We start from the raw sequence: 27175 nt of genomic DNA on the forward strand, positions 1-27175 counted from the left end.
TACTTATTCTCAATGGATATAGATTATATGGTCTAATTCCGATTATTCGCTTCTAAGTGACTGGTCCATTCAAATGGAATTATTAGATTTAAATATTTGAAGACAACGTATAATTCGCGGGCACACTAAATTTTCGATTTGACGGGTATTGAAGGCAGTACATTTTATTTCATTTATGCTGGAAAGCTTGAAATCTCTCTGGATAAGTGTGTCATTAGATACCTGCAGCTGCTGCTGCTGCTGTTACTGTTGCTGTTGGTGAAGCTGAAGCTGCTACTGTTGCTGCTGCTGCTGCTGCTGGTGCTCCACTCTCTAATGTTGCGAGCGTAAGTTGTTGAATGTTGTGCATTTCTTTGCGGCAATGCGCATTCCAGCTCTCCTTCCAGTCGATACGGAATGATTCGACATTCGTCTAGCTGCTCGAATGTATAGATATTTATGTGGATGCGAATAGTAAGAGTGGCAATACTTGTGCGTGCGTTGATGTCTTGTCAATGGGTAATAGTGAATGGTAAACGGCGAGTAGCGAACGTCGAACGGCGAGTGGTGAGTGGTGAGTGGTGAGTGGCGAACGGTGAACGGCGAACGGCGAGTGGCAAACAGCAAACGGCAAGTAATGGCCAAGTAAGTACGTATATCTCGGTTGGTACTTGTGTCTATGGATGATGCTGTTGGCATCTGCATGTTACAAAAACTGTAAATGAGAATCAGTAGTATTTATACATTTCAGATACACACAACAGCTATGAGAACAAGTTGCGAAATGCGTTGAAAATAACAATAAATTGAGTAAACGAAAACAGAAAACGGTTTAGTTTATGAAAGTAGAAAAACGGAAAGCAGCGGGCGAAAGCGGAGCGCTTTTTTCTAATTTGTATTGTAAAAATATCGCAGTGTCGGCAGTGCTTGAGGTTTTTAAAATAGTGAAGTAGTGAAGTAGTGAAGTAGTGAAGAGTCGTGCATTGCGACTCGCAGAAGATTGTCTTTGTTTTTAATTTCAAATTCCCGCAGTTCTGTTGTTGTTGCTGTTGTTTGAGTATTTATATTTGTTCCATATTTACATCCATCTGTCTTGAGTCCGGACGTCTGCCTCCGCATCTATTGGGGCCATTCCTTTAAAAGCGGAAACTTACAAACTCATGTTTGCCACATTGATATGCGTCCACTAAAGATTTCGTTCCAAAATAAACACATGCAAATTCGAAACTCAAGGCAAATAGAAAGAGCAATTAATTTTTTCATTTTTTGCAGTTTATTCCGATGAGAATGAAGTAATAATGCTTAGAAGATTTAAAACGAATTTAAAGGATTTTCATAACACTCTAGCAAAACATATTATAAGCTCAATATGGACACTAAGGATATATGTACCCATCAATGCACACACACTTACACAAAAGCACACAAACTGACTTTGACACGGACATACGCACAGATACATGAGTAGGAGAAGATAATCTTGCAATCAAATTTCTTAGTACTTAGCAGTGCTTGGCCCATTGCAAGTTTCTGATTGAAGGACTAAAAGGGGACAGATCTTCTTGCCTTCTTGTCTGCTTGCCTGCCTGACTGCCTAATTGCCTGATTGCCTGATTGCCAGATTGCCAGATTGCTTGCCTTCGTGATTGTTTTGTCATACATCTTCAAACACACAAACTTTTTTAAGGGTACTTGAGCGGAAGAGAAAGGTGAAAACGTGACAATATTCATTTTGAAAGGATTGTGCATTTTTAAAGCAAGAACAGTAACTCGAGAAGTGTAAAGCCGTCGGATACATAAGAAACTTATATTCTTTTTCATACTAAATTGATTAGGACTAGAAATGTACATAGTATCTAGCTTAAGTAGAGATATTTCAACGAAAAAACGACTGTAAGCCACACGTGTTCTTTAGCAGACAGGAGTCATCATATTTGTTCTATTTTCGCTGGCGTAGAGAGTTTGCGATCTACTAGGGGACAGCAAATATCTATTGTTTTTATTGGTTTCGTAAATAAATGTTCTTCTTTATTCATTATACAGAGTAAAATGTATAAATGAATGCTTGGTCATAAAGAACAGTTCCAGTTGGAGTATTGGCATTACTGAAAGCGCAAGCATAATTGTTGTTACCCACTTTGAAAGGCGGGTTTTTAGTTGATCATAAGATGATAATCAATTGTTCATGTGAATGTGATAACAGTGATAAATCCTCGTGCCGCTACGAACGTCGGCTGCACAGTATCATGGCAGATGGTGATACCTATCGACGACTTTCAAATTGCTCAACTTCTTTATATAGTAGTTGTCCACAATTATACCAAGAGAATCCAAATTATCACTTATCATTGGCTGAATCTGCAAAAAGTAAAGACTCATATCAAAGGAAACATAGTACCTTAGTAAGCCGTCAGCAAAGAAGTCCTGTATTGTGTCATAAGTGCGCTGTGTGACGAAGAAATAATCAAACTTGTTTACATCCGCAAAGGAAATCAAATGACTTTTCCACCAAGGAAAGTACGACTGTTACTGTAAGGCCACAAGCTTCCACTGAGCCTGATGTAAAAGCACGTTTACAGGAAAAACTAAAAGAAGCATTAACGCTTTCAGTTGTAGCACCAGCTATCAACACTACTCGTTATCTCTGTTTAAATTGTAGATTCAATAATCAACCAATATCGTGGTGGGTTTCCTGTCCTCGATTATCCAATTTGGGTTCCACAAAATCAACTAACGCTCCGGTATCGACAACAAAAGCAATGACGTCTCATCAACAGACTCAAACTGTACCCGATCCTGAGAATTCATATGACTTTAAGCACAAATCCAACAATCAACAGAGAAAACATCAACACCAACATCAACACCATCATCAGCAACGCCAACACCAACAACCACAGCCACAACAACAACATCAGCCAGATCAGAGGATAGGAAGTGCAGCCTCTCCAAATTTGCAAAATGCCAAAAGCCAATTAAATAGTGGCAAAGTGTACTTGAAGCATGATTTTTTGCAGTTTCCTGTCGATGGTGTAGCGAAGAGAAATTTTGCACAACCCAAGCCGCATATGCAACATAAAACGTTCTCCCAAACAGCTGTACCACTGCCAAACTATAACCTAAGTGACAGCTATGCAACATTACCGTTAACTGCGAACACGTCGAACAGAGCTGGCTATTGCCGTAGTCGGGGCGTCGATTATTTTTGTCATTTTCAAGGTATCAATCGAGCCTCCCCAGCACTGCCACCAATATCTGCGTGCACCTGCACTAATTCATCCTTTCAACAATACCAGCGAGCAGCAATGTTACATCCTCCACAGGCAGTTTATAATCAAAGAATTGGGAACGGCTGTCACTACAGTAAGTTCTTATCCAATATTCTTGATTTATCTACTTTCTCTTAGTAGTTATATATATAAATAACTATTCCAAATATTCTTCTCTTGGCTGCTGTACTCGTATACTTTAATCTGTAGCTAATATATACACTCTATTTTTAACTACAGAATATGAGCATGAAAATAACTACACCGATGATGATGATTCTATATATCCGAAATTACTTGATCAGGAGTTTCGTTTACTGCATCATAATGTTCCAGCACTCAGACGAACTGATGTGGATATATCTGGAATACGACAAGTATTTCATCTCAATACAATATAAGCTTTAATTCAAGTATGTTTTTTTAGTACTTCTATCCAGATGGCGGTTGGGGTTGGATTGTTTGCGGTGTTTCTTTCCTAATTCACATACTTAGTTCAGGTTTTCAGTTGTCATATGGATTGTTAATGTTTTACGCGGCAGACCACTTATCAAAACCTCGAAGTTTTGAATGGTTAGGAGCGTTAAGTTGGGCCATTTCTACAATATTATCTCCTTTTGTGGTGACGCTCTGTGAGAGAAAGCTGACACGTCTGTTAGCAGTTGTTGGTGGCTTAGTTTTACCCTTAGGAATTCTATTTACATCTTTTGCAACAGAACTGGAACATATTATTTTTAGTTATGGTAAGTTAAAAAAGATATAATTAATGAAGTGAAGTGTTTGATAATGTTAATCTTTCTTATATTATTTTAGGTATAATTTTTGGTATTGGAGTTGCAATGGTACGTGAATCCTCCACAATAATGCTAGGAAATTATTTTAAACGCAGACGGCAGTTTGTTGAAATGGTTGCTATGTCAGGGGAAGGTGTTGGTATAGCACTTTTCTCAGTTATACTAAAGGAAGGCGTTGGGTAAGTTTTAAACATAATTTATTATTTATTGTCATTATTCAATTGACCTCGATTAACACTTGCTATTTTAAAACTCTCAAGAAAAACTGGTTGGCGACTTGGACTCCAAATAATAGCTGCTATGTTAGCTGTCAGTTTCTTTATTGGCTTGATATATAGACCCGCTTCCCTATACCATCCCCAAAGAAGAGCTATACAACATTTAAAAAATCAACGAAGAAAGGTAAACTTTAGCCTGATATTGTTATTATATGTTAATTGAACTATGAACAGACTTTTCTAGTCTCTAATTTAGTTGAATAAAGTTCTCTCAAACTACATATTAGATTCTGTTACCTAAAAACCAATGTTGAAAGAAACTGAATCTACTTATATGTTTATTTATTATAAATTCAAATAATAAATCTTTAATTCAGAAATTTATAATCACATAGGTACGTGAGAAAGGATTTCAATCTCACCTGGTTGGACGTTCGACTGTACAACAGTTTTTCCTGGACATATCATTGTTAAAGTCTACTACTATTAAAGTGCTTCTAATGATTTCAGGAATAGCTGCTCTCGGCTTGTATACGCCAATGTTTTTAATGGTAATGCAAACATTTAATGTTTAGTACTTAGGATCTGTAGAGGTCCTTACTGAATTCATGTCTATTATATATATATATTTGTATTTATTATGTGTCTGTTTTCTTAAATTTCAAGTCACTACATGCGATTAAGGAAGGTTCTGATATTCAGGACATTGTATTACTTCAAACCTTTTTGGGTTTATCTACAGTATTAGGGGTTATACTGGCGGGTTCATTGATACATAAGCCTATAAGAGTAAGACGTTTTACTACAACAACGCAGTTGATTTCTCAAGTAAGAGTCTTGATCTCCGAATTAAAAAAGAGTTATTATATTTGAATTCGTTTTATAGATATTTATATCGACTGTGGCCATAGCCATACTCTTCTTATCATTTGTAATGGGATATCGAGGATTGTGCATACTAAGCTGGATATATGGCATAGGATTCGGAGGATTTCGATATTCATTTAAAATGCTGGCGTTAGAACGTATAAAACATAAACATTTCTCAAAGACGTGGGGTAAATATATTTAAATCTTTATAACTCTAAAAAAAGTAATAATATCAGAGACATGATAATGTCTCTAATGATTATCATTTTAAATATTACATAACAATAAATATGATGTAACACCCCCTGAATTGAGTAACCTCCTCCCCGTTCTCCTCATTTTTCTCATCACAAATCACTTTAACATAATATAATATAAATAATGTGATGTGTTTCTATAGGTGTGCTGAGAGGTGTTGAATCTGTACCAGTGTTAATAAGTGTGCCGTTAACATCGTTTCTTAATGACTACTCGCTTAAATACGGTCGTGCAGGTTATTATATATGCTCAGCTGCTGCTGCGATTGCTGGAATAATTATATTTTTTATAAACTATTCAAATATGCAGCATAGTTCACTAAGTAGAAAATATGGAAATGGTGCAATTCCTGCACCGCCTGCAAGACCCGCAGTACATCGTTACCGCGCCAATTGTAGAACTATCCCACCTCTAGACAATTTTTTGTATAGCAATTGCGAACTCAATGCACCAGATCTATTAAACCGCAGTTGCATAAGCCTTAATCAATTAGGCAGTGAACATTCACACGTTGCAGCTTGCGGTCATCTAAGACCCAATTACGCTCAACACATCCCTGCATCCTGTCAAACCTACCACAGAACTTACCCTGATCGCTGTGATAAGAATTCTGTTGTACCAACAAATCTAAACAATCGTAAAGGAAAGCGTCTACAGAAAAGTTTGTCATTTATACACAATTCTTGCTGTTGTGAGGGGCGTTTGCTTTTCAAATGCTACAATAATTGCCATGGATTATGCAAATGTGCACGCTGCAATAGGTAAGTTTGAAGTAACAACTAATTATTCTCGGTTTAAAAAATATTTGTCTTTTAATCCTAGAACTGATTTAACACCACCCTTACTTTGCACATGCAATTCCACCTCTTTTATGCAAAACTCGAGAAGCCAAAGTGTACCAGAAGGTCTTTCCAGTAAGTCACAACAATGTATGTGCAAGCCATCTACACAATATTTATTTGTACCAAAAAGTCCAGCGCAATCTCAGAGCTATACTAAGGACTGCTGTCATTCATCGAGGGATATACACATTCAACACAGAGGCTTAAATACTCCAGGATATTTTCGACAGCGCTCAAAATCACTATCAAAACCAATACATTTAGTAGAGCAAATAACTACTTCCGTTTAGATATGTATCTCAACTTTCTTCTGTGCCATATCTGTCATGCTTAAAAAGAATGGCCCACCGTTGTTGTATAAACATTTTTAGTTTTACCTTTAGGATATTTTCTCTTCAAATCCTACCCTTTTAGCCTTTAACCTTAGTTATATTGTATGTAAAATCAAAAACGTAGTCAATTTATTTAAAATTTCATGGAAAGATCTTTAGCGCTTTTAACTTCAAACTCTAATAGCTTTTTAAAAATTATATATGCCCCTTATAACACTTCAAATTTGTCAGAATTTTCGGAATAAAATATTATTCATCCAAAACCGAATGTCTTGAAAATAACAGGTCAGAAGGAATCGAAATTTATACATGTCTCTTTTTTTGAACCTCTGGCCTCTATGTCGTATACCGCATAGAATTATATTTAGCAATGCGAACATCATACAAGCGCATTTATTGTACTTGAAATAACTAGCTACCTTATAACTTGAGCTTGCAGATGCAATAGGGGCCAGATAAAACTATCTGTAATCTTTCATACAATCTGACAATCTGAAAAATTCCTTAAGAGGAAGTCCTGTAACTGGTTAGAAAATTCATACCAAGTTTAATATGCGATATACACTTTACGTAATAAATGGATGTATATGGATGTGAGACATCTCCACTATACAAATCCAACTCATAAAGCGTGACTGTAGAATATATTTCCATAAAATCATTGTAATGTTTATTTTGTATGATATCCAGTGTTTTGAGATACAGTCTATAATTTTTCTGAAATTATACACATAATTAAATTTGCTTTCGAAAATTGTAAAAATCTTCGGTCCTTCTCTAACCTATAAAAATAATCTTTTATTCCATTTTTTTGTCTTAATATTATTAACACTGAATTGTACTACAGCCATACAAATCTATATAGTTTCAGAAGGCTTATATGAGTTTCAATACAAAAAAGAACCACTTTTTCTCTGTAGTTTGAATCTGTAATTCTAATTGCTTTAAGCTTAATGATAGATTTTACTCCACCGACTTGAATTTAGAATTTGTTTTAACTTTTATGAGTGTGAATGGTTTAGTTAACTACCATAGATGAATGTTACTGAATAATATAGATCATGTGATGAGTAATAAGTAAAATGTGTGTATGCGTGTATGTATGTATCTGTAAACCTAGTGTAAATGTCTAAAAGTAGAAACGTTTCAAAACCTACTCATTTTCTTACTAAGATATCGAACGATCCATAATTTTCACTTCAAAATTAAAAACGTATGCATTAGTTAGGAATAATAAATGAGTACTCGTATATAAGTATAAGAGGGCATTCATAAACTCACTTAGCGGTCCACAAATTTGGGCACGTTGAGGTCAACCAAAGGCATTTTCGATGCTTGGACAAACGAAAAAAACCTTCTTAATGTGTTCATCTATATAGTGCATATCTTCACCTCGTCTATTGAATATTAGGTTAATAATTATTAGTAAATAAACTTAGTACACACTGCACTCGTACTTAAGTGCGTACTAAGTAGGAATTTTAATTAAGTGTACATAGAAGAACAAAAAACGATTTAATCTTTACACGAAAACTAGACGTACTCCTTAAATCATAATAATCATACTTTGATACCAACTAAGTATTTACATATTACTTTTATTTATGTACTATTATAATTGATATGAAATTAATACTATTTATTATATTATACTTATCTAATAAAACTTGAAGCCAAATAAAAATGGAATGAATAAAAGTAACTATAGTAACTAATATTTACGACAAGAAAACTATTGTAAATTCTAAAAACCAACTTTAGAAAATAATTAAGTTTATAATTGTCTGGATGCGGAGTCCTTGTAGAGCGGAGATTCAGGGATAGAGAAATGAAGCTATACGCGAAACGTATCAGGCTGCCGTGCACAGCACTATCTAATCTTAGAGCAGTCACTAGCCGTACAGTCATCGAATAATCAACGAAGCTTGTGAGGAATACATAAATAAGTCAAAGAGAACGGAGGGACTTTGTAGAAACCCCTCAGATAAGAAAAAGTAAAAGTGCTCAGTTGCACTTTTCTATAAAAATGGTTTGTAGTCGAAAATAGTTGTTAGTGGTGTGATACTACATTTAATACTAAATTAAAGAGCTGGTTTGTGCTCAGATCTACGATAAGGCATCCATTCTTAGTAGAATAGAGCTGAAGTTGTTAAGAACTTATCTAACAGGTCACCATAGCTGGCGTGACCATCTCAAAAAAATGAGTTTGTCTAAAAAAACGATATGTCCACTCTGCTAGAAACCGGATGAAGTTCCGAATCACATTCTTTGCAACTACCCGAACTTAATCGAAGAGAATGAGACTACTTTACTTGAGCCACTCGATTTCTCCTGATGTCTATTTAAGTGTGGTTAGTTATTTGTACTGTGATGTTGATACCGATGTTTTATGGAAAAATTCATCAAATTTGGAAAAATAGAAAATAGAAGAATACGTCTCCTGCAAACTCAGAAGTATTTAACGCTAACATAGTAATTCATAATAGTATTAATGCTAATAGAAATTACCGCCATCAAAAGAGTTGCGCCTTAGAGTAGTTAAGCGTAAGAGTTAGGATACGATAATCCTGTCTGTATGTCAAATTTATTTTTATTCCGCAATAGCAATACAACTTCATTATAGAATAATAAAACCCTATATATCAAAATTCTGACCGCACCGCACCATTATGTATGAAATACATAAATATGACGTTATTCTGCTAAGTGTGGAGGTCCTTATCATATTACGTGTAACGTTTGAACAATTATTGGATTGTTACGAGTTACATGGGATAACAAATTAAGAAATCGGATGCTAATCCTTAACTATGTAACCAGCATAAAATTTAAGACATCGGTTCTGGCTTCTCTGTTAAATGTTCAAGTATAAAATAATATAACTCTATTCTCAAACCCAAATTTATGCATACTTCTGTATAGAAAAATCCTAATGGTTTTTAAAAATACAACGTCTAAATTTATTGCTTTGACATTGGAAGCAACGAGCAAAGGGTGAAAAATAATTTACTCACAAATACTGGAGCAGGCGCCAAACGTATTCATTCCAGAACCTCGAACAATACTCGAATCCGAAGTCAACAATAAAATTTTAAGATTTCGACTGTAGGCTTTCAATGTGTGACATTTTTCTAAAAAAAATCACAAGACACCCCACATATCATTTGGGTCTGCGATAAAAGCTTCATTTGGTGAAGCGATAAAAAGTTTTTTTCTGCTCTCATTGCGTCACTTTTGAAACAGCTGATTTTCCAGCTTCCACGAAGGATGCTGATGCGGGTTACGAAAGTGAGGGTGCTTGGGCGCACAGTATGAGGGATGAAGTATTCAAAAATATTTCGTTTTCTCTTTCGCTCGAATAAAGAAGCAAACGCATTGTGTAGATACTTTCGTTTTAAATGGCAATCGAAATACAATAAATTCCTGCAGTCTAAGCATTAACATCCTCGCGTTCGGATTTCGGCAGAGCATCTTACATGCCGTTCAAGGCAAGATTGTCTCATAAAAAATAACTAAAAATCATAATTAATAACAATAGATGGCAACAATGACTAACATTTTATATATAAATTTAATTAAATATCAGTTCCTCGTGCGTTCCGCCGTTAACGTTTTAATCCTCGAAAAGCAGAAACTTTGAATGTATGAATGAAAGTACGGAATCCTGTGAACTTTGAGCTCAAATAAAATCTAAGCAATGTCCTTTGCAATTTTTTTTTTATTTTTTGTAATTTAACGTGAACAATTGTGTACTTTCTGAAGGCTTTTGTATTCAAAAGTATTCCTACATAAACACGAATTTTTTTCATCAGAGGACGTAAATGTTTATTAAAAAATCGATTTGTTGGTGACTTGCATAAGTTTGCGATTTGTGCGTTAATTGGTTTGTGTATAACTTCATAATATCGAGGATATAAGAGATGCAAAGGACATATGTCGGTACTAGTGAAACTTTATAGAAATGTGTGAACTTTGATAAGAACTATTTGCGAACCCGACGAATTATAAAATTCTTGCTTCCGAAGAAAGTAGAATTAGCTTAACCCTATAATGGCCGTTGCAATGAAATCAAATGGTAAGCTAACAATTTTTATTGTCAAATACACTCTACCCTGATAGGTATAAGAAGAGAAAAATCGAGCACATCAACTTCTGAAATTATTTTCAAAGAGTCTTTGCTTTCCAAATGTTTTTAAGTTAAGAAATGACAATAACTTTTAATGTTTCTTTGAAAATATTAAAGGATTTGACGATTTATTGCTATGCTCCACAAGGACATATAAAATTTAAGCGATTTAAAATCGCTTATCAGACTTTTAGCATGATAAAGCTTCTAGACAACGTTTGTTCAATGTGCCCGTGTTTTTATTTAATAGTTTTTTCTACACACACACATATATATATATATATATATATATATGGTATATATTATATTTGCATTGCATATTCACATATTTTCCTTTCAAGTAGGTTTGCATCATGCAGTTTCATTAGGTACTATCGAGCTATCATCGAAGGTGAGTACTGAAGCACTTCACTAAAAGAAGAAAAAGTTTTGTTCTAGAAACTAGTTTTACTTTCAGCCGTGTTATTCACATCATTTCGATCGCAGCTATGACTCTGAGGATGAGAATATGGGTCGACGGCGGCTAAGGCATACATCTTCTACGGAATTATATCCACGTCCTTCCATTTATTCAAAAGGTGATATTAAGGAACAAGTAAGTTACTAAAATATTATCAATTTTAGTATAGATGCTTAAAATTTGAAATTTTAGTATTGTCTTACTGATCGGCAGTTAAATACTATAGAACGACCGCGACGAGATCGATTTTTTGGTTGTCTTTCGCGTCGTGGAGCGCCGCAATCATTTCTTGGTGGTTGTGTTGGTCGGAGAGTACCGTCTGATGAAAATCTGGTCGCATATGCACCATTCTATAAATATCCACGGTAAATTTCTTGCGCGCACTTTAGTTCTAAAGTTAAATTTTTTTAAATGTAGTTTGTTATAGAACTTTAATAATAAAAAATTTATTTTTTTTGTCTATAGTTATCATCATCAACAACACCATCCTGATGATAAGTCAGATGTTGACTTACAAAGTTCATATTTTCGGCGCCAACCTGCTTCTATTCTCAGTACCTCGAAGACAGCGGATGTGCAAGTAGGAGTTGGAAACGGCCGACATAACTGGATGGGATTGCAAATGTATTCAAATAACGAAAACACCAATTTTTTGACCAATGAGCAAAGGTGGGTTTGATAGCAATCAATATTTTTTATCATATAATAATATAACTTATTAGCATTATATTCCCTTATTTTTTACTTCATCTGCAATTTATGTGTTCGTCTATCGACAAATTGTAATAGAGATGTTTCTCTAGTTCTCTTTTACATTTTTAGGAGTCAAACCTCGTAGATATCTTAATAGTTACTTGATAGCAATTCTTATATTTTCTATTATTAAAACATAAATTTTTAAAAGAATATATATCTAGTTACAATAAGGCATAGATAAAGCTTCGAGACAACTTTAGGTCTTAACTATTATTCAATATTTACAAAAAAAGTGGACATTTCAAAACAATACTTACGACTTTAAAATTTGTTTTTTAAAATTGTATATGGAAGGCTTCTTAACAAAGCACCTACTTTACGTGGAATATGTAGGTCAACTATTTTTTTGTTCACTAGGAAAATACTTAATCTGTCACTAGAACAACACCTAATCTTCTTGGTTTGCATTAGATTTGCAAATATCCCCTATCAGCAGTCTCTAAAAATATTTTCTGAATATACTGGACTTAATACATTAAGATTTAACTAGCTTAAACAATTTAAAAGTTTAATAATTAAAGGTCAACAAGTACCTTAAATAAATTAGTTATATATAATAAACAAACTCAACCAGAACGCAGAAACATATAAATGTATTGGTCAAGAAGCTAGCTGAGCTGGGTTCATAATTCGAATTGAATGAATCCCAAATTACTTTTTTGAATTGATAATACAAAGGTCATAAAATCTTTTTACATAAAAACGGTCATGGGATCAACCATAAACCTGGATCATAATCAACCAAGGTCACAACATTAATTTCGAGAAACAGCTCATGTACTTAACAATAATCAATTGACTACTCTGAGAGTATTTTGGTATAATAAACAGAGAAAGAGTCTTTATATATGCAATTCAAATTTATATAAAACCAATTATAAACGACCATTATAAATCGTAAAACCATCTAACTATTCATCTGTTTTATGATCTTTGATGTACTCATTTTTTAGAACCTACTCGTATGGTATGTATGGTATGTCATATTGATCAATTTAAAAGGGATATATACCATAGGGGCCATATGCTGACCATAAAATATTTTCTTGAAATCGTATATAGACAGATAGATGATATCGATAAATTTTTTCTTCTTCTTCTTTCGTCTTTCCATTGATTAAGACTATATATTCTTTATGCGATTTTTTACATATTTTCCGGCAAGTTACAAACATACTAAAAAAACCTGATATGCTCTATATTTATATTTATTTTTAATTTACATTTTGTATATGGTATTAGGGTCACCATTGTAGATTAACCCAATTTACTTATACATTTTATTTAATATGAACTCCTTAAAAATTTCTTAAAGGATATTTATTTGGTTTTTATAGCAATTATCACTGCCCCGCCCATCTTGGAATTACTTCAGTACCACCGCATCCAGCACCAGATACGCCAAGGTAACTAGTTAATATATTTTTGTTTTTTAACAAATACAATTTGAATGTATTTTAAATGTATTTTATTTTTATAGAACTAAACATGTAAGTTTTGCTCGTTCCCACACCTTGACGTCATTTGATGAAGTCAATTTAGGATTAAATCATTCAATTAATCGTCTTAAAGTTGCACGAAGTCAAGAACGCCTAATAGGTGGCAAGAAAGCAATAATATCTCAAATGTATGAACCCACAGTAATGCAACAAAATTCATTAGCAGTCCATAACCAATTTGCGGGAACAAATTCTCTTCCAATACAACAACACCCGCAGCAACCTCTTATGCAGCAGCATACGCACATACATCCGCACCTCCATGGGCATTCTCATCACCATAGCCCACTACATATTCACCAATTTGTTCCTTCACCATATAATGCAAAAATTCAAGACTGCCAACCGATTCCGTTGATGCAAAGTAGTTCTGTTCGGGATGATATACCCAATATAAATATTGGTTTGCTACCATGTGGAACAAAAAGCTTAGCTCCCTCAACACCAGAAGTTGTTGTCGTTGAAAAAAAATTTCGTAATGCTATGAAAACTCAAGCCACACAGACTGAGGTTCGAAGAGAAGATTGTACTCAGGTTTTAGCTTTAAGTCCTCGTACTTTACATAAGGTAAAATATTTGAAATTTGTTTTTACAGCATATAACATCTGAAAGTAAATATTGTAATTCTTACAGGTAAGAGTAGTATCACAGGGTGCTCAAACTATGGGCTTACAAGGTGGTAAAAAGCTTACAAAAAGCTTGTCCGAAATGCCAAATGGTACACCAATAGTTGGCTCAAGTAGAATGATGGAAAACAATCAGCAGAGGTTTGTACAAGTCGTTTCCAAATAATACTTTAATCAATGTTGGTTTTCGTGTACATGAATAGAGTTTTTATTGAGCACGAAGCTGTCTATCGTACTCAATCGGAAGAGCCACAGAAACTAGCAGTGAAATCTTTTCAAACATGTTTAGACGATGAATTCAAGGATCAGATGGACTCAACAGATCTTTCGCAGGAAATATGGAAGCATCCATATCACCAATTTAATAATGGAATTGTTTTCCAATATAATACAATGGAACCTACTCCTGATATGGAAAAAGAAAAGGGGACTCTAACTTTCAACTATGAAAGCAATAGTCTGCCACGAAGGTCTTGCAATCATTATCGTTTAGAAAACGAATTCAGTTCTCACAGTTTGCCGCGCAGGGATCAACAGTACTCTCAAGATATATGTAAGCATATCACAGAATGTTCTGAACTGCGCAACGAATCTAGTGTTATAGACTTCACAAAACCATACTTATTGCCACCACCGTTGCAATATTGCAAAGTTGATGAGGCACCTCAGGAAAAATCTATTCATCAATCAAGCGAATATCTCAAGCCCAATATAGATGCAAATAGACGAATGTCGATGGTGGCTGCAACTATTGAAAATAGTTTGGACACACCATTTAGAAGAGATGATATACGTCGACAATCTATGCCTGGTTCCATAAAAATGGGATATTTGGTCAGTGATTATGTTGCTAGTAATTCATTTCAAAAAATAAAACCGGAAAGGCTACATTTTACACAAGAAATAAGTAACTCAGAGGAAAAGGAAATTTTAATAGATTTTAAGCCACATATATCTACAAGTATTGGTTCGAAATGTAATAACAAATACAGGGACAAAATGAAACTTCCTTCCCATGAAGCAATGCATGAGAGATTTGCCAATGAGTGTGAATATTTTGAAGATTCAGATGATGATAATTACATTGATGAAAAACTAAGAATTCCCTATTATGATAGCGAAAACGATAGCGAACATGATCCGTTAACCGAAAATGATGATCCCGTCTACGAAAATATCCCTATATGCAACCAAATAAGTATTCAAACCGAATTCAATCCTGCAGATAGTTTAGGGAAGCGATCGGTCAGTTTAGACGATTCTAAAGAGAATGAATGTAAGTTGACAGAAAGCTCACAGCCACCAAGTCCATGCAAAATCAACATACTAGCTAATGCCTCTACTTATCCATCGTCTGACTCGTTGGCTAATGACAATACACGTGACCATTCGGATGGAATTTGGAATGAATCCCAAGCTACGGTACTTACTGTTGATCAAAAGGATACTTGTGATGGTATAAACTTGCTTACCCCTTCCACTAGAAGAAAAAATTTGGTCTTACAACATCAGCAACGTAGTTCAGTGGAAACCGAAGCACTTGACTATGAGGATCATTATGTTGATGATGTAGGTCATTAGTTTGCTTTTAATGTTGTGTTGGTGCTGCTATTAAGAACTTCTAAGTACTTACACAACTGAAGCAACAATTTAAAATAATAATATTTTAAGCTAGCATCTTCTATATTTTCAGATAGAGGTTCCAAGGTTTATTCATAACACAATACCATCACCAGCAGCTTTTGTACAGCAAATTGGCTTAGATATTGAAACTTCTATCGTTACTCCCAAAATGGGTCCGCCTTCAATTGCAGTTACACAAACTTACTCTGGTAACGAAGAAGTAGCATTGCATTCTCCAAAAAAATCAGCGAGTACAGGTAGAAGACATTCTAATAGTTTACTGACTTCTCATCATGATTATAGAGGGAGTGATGTGGATATGACACAACAACAAAAGTAATATTAAATTATAATTATATCGTCAAACTACGAATATTGAATTAATTCCATTGATTAATTAAAGGAGTCCAGACTTTCCGAGTTCGCATATTAGTAAGCCCGATACGTCCAAGATGACCATTACCAATAATGATGTTTCTGAATGCAGTACTAATACAGATGAATATGCAACATGTACAGGTATTAAGACTCCGCCAATAACGACAAGCTCTTCATCAACTACACAAGTACCAGGTTGGAAATGTTATACAATTCGTTGCCATAAGCCATAAAGTTTGGCAATCCTTAAACCTCAAACATTTTAATCTAGAGATATGTAGCTAATCACGATTTTGCTTATATTCAAATGTATGTGTTCGTAACTGTATGTATTTGTGTGTGTAAGTGTCAGAAAATTGTACTTCATTTGCATGAATCAACCATTATGCGTCCATTCTAAACATGGGTTTGTGGACTGCCATGTTCATGATCTTCTTGAGACGCATCCCTATGTGTTGTGGAATGCTTCAGAGCGAAAAACGTCAAATCCACCGAATGTATCTGAATGTATTCCATAGCCGAATGCATTCGACACATCCAATGTGAATATGAAAGTAAAAATCTTCGTAGTATTCTTTTAATTTATTATATTTTTAGTTAATTATTTTTTTTGCTGGATCGAAACGAGCCTTCTTAGATGTTAACTATTTTTCTTTGCGCTTTAGATTTATTCTATTTTGCTTGGTTTCCGGTTTTAGATTTTTTTTTTATTTTATAGTAGAAAGCATGTGTTTTGTGTTGGAGTGGTATAAGTACTCATAACGTAGTCACAGAGAGAGAAGAGAGAGATAGAAAGAGATAGAGAAAGAGAGAGATACGTATTACAAAAACAAACATAAAGACGAAGTTTTGAACTGGAGCTAAGTTGGAACTAAAATAGATCGAACATCACTTTAAACATTAAGATTGAAATACATCCTTGATATTAATTATAAAAGAAAATAATATATAAGGTTATAAATCAAACATTAAACCAATTTAGCAGCTTTGAATATATTAAGATAAGAACAGCAATCTGTACTTCTGAAATCCGTTTATATATTAAGTGGTAATATAAAATCGGATTGCCTTAAGATAAATGGAAATATTATACTCTGATTGAATTAATCTTATAACATATTCCTGATCTAGTAAAATTATAGGTCATCATTATTTGTGTGTTTTTTATATTAAAGTTCCAGTCTTAAGGCGGAATTGTTGTTCTGTATTAATCCTGGAAGTCTTGTAGAAAGGTTTAAAATAAAAATCCAGCTCCTTGAAAATATTTCTTTAATAAAATGTCTTAACAGTGTTAAGGTAAAATATCAGAATAATAACCCTTATTAAAGTCCAAAATTGTACAATCCAAATAATTAAGATCTTTAAAAAGATAATAAATTACTGGATTTGTTTGTTGAGACTTATTTAGAGAAACAATATTGATAATGAGAAGCAAACTAAAACAATGGATATGTCATAGTTCTTTTGATAGATAAATAATCAGAATCTATGATTGTGAATCCAAAACAAAGGATGTTTGCGGTATCTCAGTGCTCCACCAGTCAATTTCACTCATCTATCTACGATATACAATATATACAGACTTAGAAGATAACTACTTCATGGTTTTATTATCTGATTATAAATTTCCTTTATTAATGAAATAGATATTATAAAAACCAAACAGTATTTGTTTAGATGAAATACGTCGTTTATGATAATAAGTTCTGGCACTAATTCTAATAACAAATAGATTACATATATTACTGATTATTGCAATGTTCAATAGTAAATTATCTTATTTGGTAATGAAAGACACTAGTCGTATCTCTCCTGTTCAATTTTTAATATTACGCGTCTATGAGATTTTAAATTCTTTGCTGAGAATTGAAACTTAGTATAATGACAATAGTTTTAATCCTTATAATGAAATATACTACTGCAACACTTCTTTTAAGGCCCAACTAATTAATACTTCATAAGTCTTCTAATACAACTTAGTCTGGAACAATACCATTCAGGAAGACATTAATAAATTTTGCATTTTATTTTATTTCTATGTTTTATGTATAGATGTAATACATTATATAGCTCATTGCATCATTGGAGTATTTTAGTTGTTATAACTACTCGTAAATTTTAAGTTTGCTTATGTGTAAAATATTTGTTTTTAATTATATTTAATTTAAAATTATTTTAATATTAAATATTTTTAAAGTTTCAACACAAAGCTCACTTATGGACAAAACACATGGCGGTTCATCTTTTGAGAGTGCATCATCTCTTTACTCTACACGTGGTGAAATTCTATCAGAGGATGTCGTACATCAGGATGATAGAACGCCAAAAATAATAACTGAACAACCAACTCAAACGCAAAAGAATGAAGACTCAGCAGAAACTATTATAAAATCACCTGCACATTCTATAAGTAGCACTTCATCCGGTAGTTATAATATTGCACGCCCTGCTGCTATATCTCCAGTTAAAGAAAGTACCACTACTTATAACGATACAATAACATCACCAAAGCCTGTTGACAAGTCTACTATGCATCCTATTAAGACAAAAACGAAACTAAAACCAGAATCTATATCAGATGATGATCATAGCGAAGTTCGTTATTCTTCCTCTGGTTATTATGAAAGTCCTCATGATGAAAACCATTCCGTTACGAAATCAAGACGTCAACGTTTGGACGAGGACCGTAAAAGAAGAAAAACTTCTATGAAACTAGACATTGAGAAAGAAAATATGCGTGCATTGACAAGCCCAATAAAAAAATCACAATTACTCTCAACAACAGCTAGAGAGAGATATCAAGAGAAAGAGCAACAGTCATTACATGTTAATGATGCTTCAAGTCCTAATAAAATAAAACGTCTCCGTCCAAAAATTCGTCGTCAATTCAAACGTTCTGCAAAAGATGACAACACACCAAGACGTCAAAATATTGCAAATCTCTATGGATTTGCTACTTTGGGTAGTACAGAGAAGCTTATAGATTGTGGACCGGCACACACAAAAAATGACAACGGCACCCAAAAGAAAACTGAAGTAGTTTCAAAAACAACTTCTCAACCAGTTGCTACAAAGTCAGCCTCTGAAGTGACTCAATTAAAAGCGAAATCTATTGAATCCCTACGCTCTGTATCTCCTGGATCAGATTCCGTATTTTACAGCGAAGCAGATGGTATAACACCCGATCAACAAAATCACTGTTTACATTGCGGTAAAGAAATGGAAGATAAAAAATTTACCATAAGCACACTTGAAGGTGACTCAGTAGAGTCATTACCTTACATAGAAAACGAACAAAACATAGTAAAGCCACCATCAGATTTTGCAGATTCTCCAGTTACAATAAAAACAACTCAACGATTGTATAAAAAAATGGATAAGCGTTTTAGATCAGAAGATCGATATCATGGAGAGCGGGGACGTCATTACAAATCACGACAAGAAAATGTCAGAGCTAAAGTAAGTAATTAATTTAATATAATTTTTTAAGTGAATTTAATCAAGATAAATTATTTTTAGAGCGAGGAGCGAACACGAGAAAGCAACATGAAAATTCCACCAGTTTTGCGACCAGCTGGTTCTAGTCCTTGCGTTTTGCCTGATTCTAATTCAGAGCAAATTCAACAAATTATTTATAAAGGTCACTATGACACTGATCGTTATGCAAGATTAACAGACGAGGATGTTTGGACTCAATTAAGCCATCAAAGTTTTGGTATACATAGTTTTTTTTACTTGACGTTTCTAGTTTTTCGTTTTCATTAAATTATTCTTAATTTTTTTTTCAGATCATCAACGCGATCGTAAATCATCAACTGAATCGGAGAGAGGATTCTACACCAAATATCAAGTTATTTTGCATCGATTAGTTCAACGACGATGCACATTAGAAATGTATCATCGCCAAAAAAATAACACTTTCCGTAAGATAGTCTGAAATATTCTTATTAAGTGCCTGACAAAACTTGAAAACATTGCTTATCTAGGTTCGTTTAGGGCTTAATAGCAATCTAATTTAGGAATAATGCCTCATTATATATCGTCAGCCATTTGTTCAGAAATGCTTAGTTATAACTAGAGGGCATTGCGTGTAAAATATCATAAAGTCTAAATAATATATGATCTTATGTAATGCTTCTTTATTTAAAGGGCATACTGTATCTGACTGTATCAATCAGATAGAAGATAAATCCTTATGTCACAATAATTTTTGAGGGATCAAACTTCATATAGCTCTAAAGGTCCATTTTCGAATTACAATTATTGTAAAGGAAAGCAGTACACAGTGATATCTGACTTTTATTGTGCTATCTTTCGTAAAAGTTTCCTGATCTAACGCGGACATAGTTTAGAACTTTTGATTGCATAAAGACTAGATAAATATAATAAACTATAATATAATAAACTATCGTATAAAATTAGCAGTTGGAGATAAGTTTTCTACCCCAACGGATTTGAGTTTATCTCCCCAGTTTATTCTTTCTACTTACTCGATCGGTGCTTCAACTGCGATACTTGGATTACTGAATGGCTCAGACTTGTCAGTTTGAATGCTATATATTCCGAATATTTTGAGTAAATCTTAGCATAGGCACATCATCAAATTGCACTTCAATTAAAATAATATATGGTAGTTTAGTTTTAGTTTTAGTTTTTTAGACTTACTTACTAATCTGGTGGTCGTTCGATTAGTGTTGGAGTTTTTGAAAATATTATAATCATTGATAATTGGTTGAAGATCATAAAAATCCCCGATACTGGGATTACATTTGGGTATATTTTTAAAAACAATAAGATCAATTAAGTTTGAAACTTGGTTCTATATATGGGTCAGTAAGTAGGCTTTTCAATTAAAATTATGAAAACATTCTATGAACATTATCAACTTTTTATTTCATACATGAAAACTGGTGTAATCCATAGAATGACCCATCTCCGATATGATCATTGTAAAACAACCTTGAAACTTTCTAATGTGTAAATGACTACTGGTATAATACATTGGATGATATACCTACCAAACGACTCAGTTTCTGAAATTCAAATTTTTTTTTTTTTGCTGTAGTTTGTTGTAGTTATAGTTGTGTACCTCAGTATAATAAGAAGCTTCAATCCATGTTTTTTTATTACGTGATTTAAAGTCGTCTATTTATAAGCAAGCTTGAAGTTTTATAAAATTATGGTTCAGAAAGATCAAATCCATAACTACTTCCATTGCTTGCACTCTAAGAGAAAAGTTTCTTTTCTAAGGTAGGAATTGTAATCATAAATAAAAAACCTAAAGATATGAATCCTATTTGATATATATGGTATTTGTATATAATATAAATATCTTCAGGAAAATAAAGTTCAATTAGGAATTATTTCATCTATAAATTGCCCAAGCAACTTATTGCAAATTTTCACAGTTCATATGTGAAAAAAGATTTTGCTCTATAAATTTCGAATAAAAAGCCAAATAAAAACCAAAAATTATTTATAGAGAGGTGCGTCTGTGATGTCTGCGGTACGCCACCTCGGTTTTTAGTTTTGGCAATGGCAAATGAACTCACTTTTTCGTTGTCAGTTTATTTTTATACTCCGTGGCATAGTAGCACCACCGCGTGCTGAGACACAATTGGATGTAGATTTCTATGTCTACTATAAACTATTAGCAGGGTGTTAAGTTCTTTATTCACAGTTAGTTTGAAAAGTAGCAGCTAATTTATGTGTAGATATTCGACTGTGATATATCAGATTAAATATATCAGATCATTCTGAAGAACCTTTATATTATTTGAACCTATTATTTATGAAGTATTAGCAAATCAATGTTAATTTAAAATTATATATCGAGGAACTTTTAAAAATTATTGAATATATTGTTCATTGACTGTTCTAATTGCAAAGTACCCTGTATCTAAAACTAAAGAGTGCAATTTATCATATAAACTATAAACCAAATGGCGGAGAGCTTAAGAATACAAACTATCTGTGAAAGAACACAGAATGTTCTATAGAGAACAGAACATTTTTAGGTTACATTCTGCTAGAGGTGCCTTTTATTTTGATTATGTACCATTGCAAAAAAAATATACGTTTTATCATTGTTTGTTATTACAATAACAAAACAAGCAAAACAAAAAGATTACATCAGATTGATATCACACAGTATTGGTTTGTATCTCTTGTATATAAGAATTGGTGAAGGTCTTGATTTAACAGGCCGACTGCTTGGTATAGTTAGTAGTACAGACTGTGTTCTATGCGTGCACTTGTTTTTGAATCATCGCAGCTCAACAAGCTGTTGTGTGATGATAATATTTATAATAGCAGAATTCGTTTACCTCTTCAGATGTTCAGACATATAAGAAAAAGTCTTTAAATTTCTTCATACTAACTTGTGCTTTTTACTCTACTATCTATTGCTTAATGAAAGAAGCTTTTCTATCTAAATTATCACATACACAATGATTGGTAAACTTATTGTACTGTTGATTAGTGAAAATTTAATAAACAAATTTAAAACCATCCTTAGAACTAATTTCATCAAATTCATCACCAGAAACCATTCGTCGAAAATTAGAAGAAGTATTGAAGACAATGCTATTGGTATGGTCTAGGGAAGCGTATGTTCTTTCCAAGATAACATCGGGTTTACATGGTATAGTGATCTACATGAATTTGTGTATATTTTTTTAGAGTTCAGAGTTTTGAGTTTATCACAATAGGTCATTGGCCTAAGTGAGTCCTAAATTCAAGCGATTGTCTAACTAACCGAACTTAGTGTAATGAGTTCATGATAAGTAGGTCTGAACACTGTACTTATACACATACTTACAATAAAATAAAATTTATTGGTATTTACTACATTATTATTATTACCTTGTTATTCATCGTTACAGGTGTTGATAAAACAGTGGTGGTGAAAAGTGATTCTGGTGAGTTTGGCTTTCGTATACATGGCTCGAAACCAGTTGTAGTAGCTGCTATTGAACCGGACACACCAGCAGAGAGCTCTGGCTTGGAAGTTGGTGACATTATTATATCAGTGAATAATGTTCAAGTTTTAGATAAGCATCATACTGAAGTAGTAAAAATTGCACACGATGGCTGCGAAACGCTTGAACTTCAAGTGGCACGTACTATCGGTATTCTTTTAAATGAACAACAAGAACCACCGAGTCCGCCTATTTTTTCTGGCTATTTATGGCGTCAAAGTGGCCAAGCTAAAGGATGTCAAAATAATAAAAAATGGGTTCGCAGATGGTTTTCTTTGAGACCAGACAATGGACTTTATTACTATAAGACTGAAAATGTAAGAACGTTTAAATTTATTAACTATGTGGTATATGTATTAATAAGGATTTATGCTTATAGGATTCACAACCAGTCGGTGCGATGATAATGACAAAACATACCATTGAACGCTGCCAGCCAGATATTGGTAAGCCATTTGCATTTAAAATTGACTCTGGTGAGGGTATTCCAATGCATGTGGCGGCAGATACTGAAGAGTTAAGTGCCCAATGGATTAAAGTTCTTAAACAAGCTGCATTTCAAAACACCACCTGGCTAGAAAAATGGTTCGTTCACTACCAGATACCACAGATGTTCCTCCTAATTTATTATATACAATACACATTATCTTATTGTAGCTCGCAATATATTTACCAACCGCCAAGCAGTATAGCGAGGCCAGACTGTTTCGGTTATCTATTGAAATTAGGATCAAGATGGTGCGGCTGGTCTAAACGGTACTGTGTTCTGAAAGACGCATGCTTATACTTTTTCCAGGATGTAAACAGTAAAAATGCTTTTGGTACATTTTATAATTAAGTTAATACACACTGCATTTTTAACTGCTCTTTTTTCCGTTTAGGTATGGCGTGTTTACATGGATATAAGGTAGTATCAATGTCTGTCAGTGCATCCGGAAAAAAGAATTCATTTGAAATTATACCTCCTGAATCAAAATTACGACATTACTATTTCTGTACTGAATCGGAAATGGATAAAAAAAGGTATGCAAGCAAGTGATGTACTCTGCAATGAGTATAAAATTTTTAAGTAGAAACTCATAAATAAATATTTAACCAATTTATATACGAGCCAACTAACCTTCTACATGATACGATCCTAAGTAAACTTCTATGTTAGTGACCAGACGTTCCAATATTTGAAGGGTTGTCATTACTTATAATACATTACCACACTACGTGTCTTAATATCAAAATTTTCTGACCTTGTAATTTTTAATTTAATCACTTGAAAGATTAAGTTGATCAACTTATTCAACACCCGACCGCGATATAACTTAATAATACTTTTAGAAGCTCACATTTTTTATAAACTAAAAATCAGTATAAAATATATGTATATTAATGTCATCTTCTTCAAATTGCAATAAATTATTCCGTATTAAAAAAAATAAAATCTGGTCACTCTAATATGGATATAATTTTATACCAAATCTTTTTAACACTGAAGGGCGAAACGGACCAGCGTAATGGATTGACAGACTTGCAAAGGTAACTTCCTTGCCTTTTTTCTGATTAGATAAGGTGAGCATAAGAAGAACTGATAATGACCATTGTACTTGAAACCGTAAATTATATAGTAGTATTCTTATCACATAAGTGATAATCTGTGTATTATATTTTGAGTGCAAAGCCACCTTAGCATTCCTAAAATTCATGGAGTATACTAATAGATAATGTAAAATTCTTGATCTGAATGTCTTTTGATGCTTTTAGAGTTTGAAATGTATAGTTTATATATTATTTTAATGTATAGTACAGATGTATAGTATGATATATAAGTCAATGGTATTGATAATTTAAATATAAAATTGAGAAAGGAACCTAGAATGAATACAAATGCTCCTTCAATGTTTAAAAAATATTTTTATTAGAATGAAATATGACATATTTATTATTGCATAAAATATTTTATGAAGCACTGAGTATTCACATAAAGTTATCATTTATAATATTTTTACAATATTTAAGTGTTCTATAATATAGAGTCCCCAAATTTGGAATTAGGCTTCAAAGAAACAAGTGTTCTAGTTAAAGAATTTTAGTCAAAATTTTGAAAAATTTTCATTTCATTAATATATATATTTAATTATTTTATTTTATAGATGGATATCAGCTCTGGAATATTCAATAGATCGTTGGATTAAATCTGGGTAACTAAGGTTAAAAACAATTTCAAGAAACTCTTCAAATCGGAAGACGCGTCGCAGCTTTAGTTATTTAATGGAATAAAACCACTGACAACGATTAAATAGAAATGTTTTAAATAAAATCTAGGGAACATTAAATTTAGAATATATACTGTATACCCTTTAAAAGCAGTACCACGTACTTCCTTCAGAAGGGAACAATGTTTATTATAAATAGTGTACACAATTAAAAAACAGAATGTAATTGTTAATTAACATTGGAATCTTATCACATTAATAAAACAAATAACAATTTTTGTTCAACTAAGTGTATATGCTTAATTTTACTTCAATGGCTATTAACTACAGTTAAATGCTTAATCAGTCCTTGAGATGTCTAGGTACTTACGCATTCATATATTATGTTAATGAATCGTATATAACTGCGATCGAAATCTCTAGCATCCGTTCCATATCCAATTTTTTACTTATTGTACATTATGCAATATGTATAAATGAAAGACTCTCTGTTAAAAGAATTCTAAAAATTCTGTGTAGAATACTAAGCACCGTAACTAAGATGGACAATTATGCTAGTCTTGGTTGTCTTTGGTAACGTTATACTGACAGATCAAAAAGGCCACGCGTAGTAAGGGTCTACGCGTCTGTTTAGTACATAGAGAGAATTTGAAACTGGCTTGGATGTCAAAGGTAACTACATATATAACCACAACATGAGTGGCAAAATTTGTAAAGCTTGATGTCTTAAAACCTATAGTAATAATAACAGTATTAGGCAAAAATATATATAAGTACATTGAAAATGCTGTTGAACATCAAGTCCGTTTATTGGTAATGTTGACCGAGCGAACCCGTAGTATCGCTACTGATTAAACATTGGAACAGTTTCGTCAAGTTTGATAATAATGAAGATCCAAATTAAATTAACTATAACAAACTTTCTATTGGAACCTGTAGAGTTGGTCCATTGAATCTAAAAAAAAAACTCAAAAAAATCCATCACACGGTATTCGAGATATTGAAAAATAAAAGTTTTATTGTCGTTTAAGGTTAGCCACAAATATTTAGAAATAAATTCGTATAAGTAACACAGACAATATTATTATAGGGAAGAATAGAACTTGATAAGCTCTAATAAAGCTTGATAATAGAATAAAGTTGATAAGTTTAATTTTTACAGTTATAATTTTTTTATTTTTTTGTGGAAAGTTTGATAATGACACTAGCAATGCATCTGAAAATGTGAAAGACAAAGCAAAGCCCTTTTAATTGCGTGAATTATGGTTTTACTGTAAAATGTTAAAATGAAGACGTTATCTTAACTTTAAGAGAAAATGTACTCATTGTACATTACTCAAGGCGATAAAATATATACCGGTCTATTTTTTAAAATTAGTTTCAAATATGTTTTAATTGCAAAATAATGATCAATATCTTTCACTTCCTTGACAAAGTAATAATCGAAAAATCGTGATATCATAATAATAAAATTAACTACATAATCTATGGATATTAGATCGTGTCTTCTACCATATTTATGTGTATTGTTTAATTAACACATAAGATTATACTATCAATATTTACATGTTTAGCAGCTTAGCATGTTTAGCATAATTTACATTTATTTTACTATAATATATGCAATATAACGGGAAATAGATTTGTAATTCTCATTTGGTTGACACTTATATATCTTTAAATATATCAAATTTAATTTGCTTTGTTGTGATTTTAATACAATTGGATTTATAATAATTTAGTCAGAAATCCACAAAAATGGGCTTGTGATATTTGCAGTATTGTCTTGTTTGTTCTTATGTTTTTGATAATTTTTTTAAATTACTGCTCGTATAGTTTGTTTAGTTTGTGTGCATGGGATGCGAGCAGACAGTGACCTGTCAATTCACTAATTAATGTTCTACACTTCCTTCGGCTAGACTTTAAACAATGTAATTTAAGTCAAATTTGTAGAACCA

At 32.9% G+C, this 27175-nt stretch overlaps 2 protein-coding genes across 2 annotated transcripts; both read left to right on the forward strand.

Annotated features, from left to right (window-relative positions):
• Positions 1-747: 747 nt before the first annotated feature.
• On the forward strand, positions 748-7321 carry LOC119690083. The gene is made up of 10 exons (XM_038105076.1): positions 748-3342; positions 3489-3625; positions 3676-3991; positions 4062-4221; positions 4303-4444; positions 4656-4811; positions 4927-5088; positions 5147-5318; positions 5531-6149; positions 6211-7321. The coding sequence occupies exons 1-10, from the start codon at positions 2739-2741 to the stop codon at positions 6518-6520; spliced, it is 2778 nt and encodes a 925-aa protein (XP_037961004.1). The 5' UTR covers positions 748-2738; the 3' UTR covers positions 6521-7321.
• Positions 7322-10013: 2692 nt separating this feature from the next.
• LOC119687538 lies at positions 10014-25498 on the forward strand. Its single transcript, XM_038101878.1, is given in 21 exon segments — positions 10014-10637; positions 11033-11079; positions 11146-11283; positions 11341-11513; positions 11614-11817; positions 13242-13277; positions 13279-13314; positions 13379-13970; positions 14037-14170; positions 14233-15598; positions 15723-15988; positions 16056-16225; positions 18228-19489; positions 19550-19745; positions 19819-19953; positions 22548-22673; positions 22915-23327; positions 23390-23595; positions 23668-23831; positions 23892-24033; positions 25155-25498. Coding segments are annotated over 21 exon segments (5883 nt in total). The 5' UTR covers positions 10014-10612; the 3' UTR covers positions 25207-25498.
• The last annotated feature ends 1677 nt before the right edge of the window (positions 25499-27175 follow it).

The sequence above is a fragment of the Teleopsis dalmanni genome, chromosome X (genome assembly GCF_002237135.1).
Source record: "Teleopsis dalmanni isolate 2A chromosome X, ASM223713v2, whole genome shotgun sequence".
In the NCBI taxonomy this organism is placed as follows: Eukaryota; Metazoa; Arthropoda; class Insecta; order Diptera; family Diopsidae; genus Teleopsis; species Teleopsis dalmanni.

Bases quoted from the DNA above. Each gene is read 5' to 3' on its own strand.
- LOC119690083 (XM_038105076.1), top strand. From the start codon at position 2,739: ATGACGTCTCATCAACAGACTCAAACTGTACCCGATCCTGAGAATTCA. The intron at 3,343-3,488 runs GTAAGTTCTTAT...TTTTAACTACAG, and splicing joins TGGGAACGGCTGTCACTACA to AATATGAGCATGAAAATAAC. The intron at 3,626-3,675 runs GTATTTCATCTC...ATGTTTTTTTAG, and splicing joins ATATATCTGGAATACGACAA to TACTTCTATCCAGATGGCGG.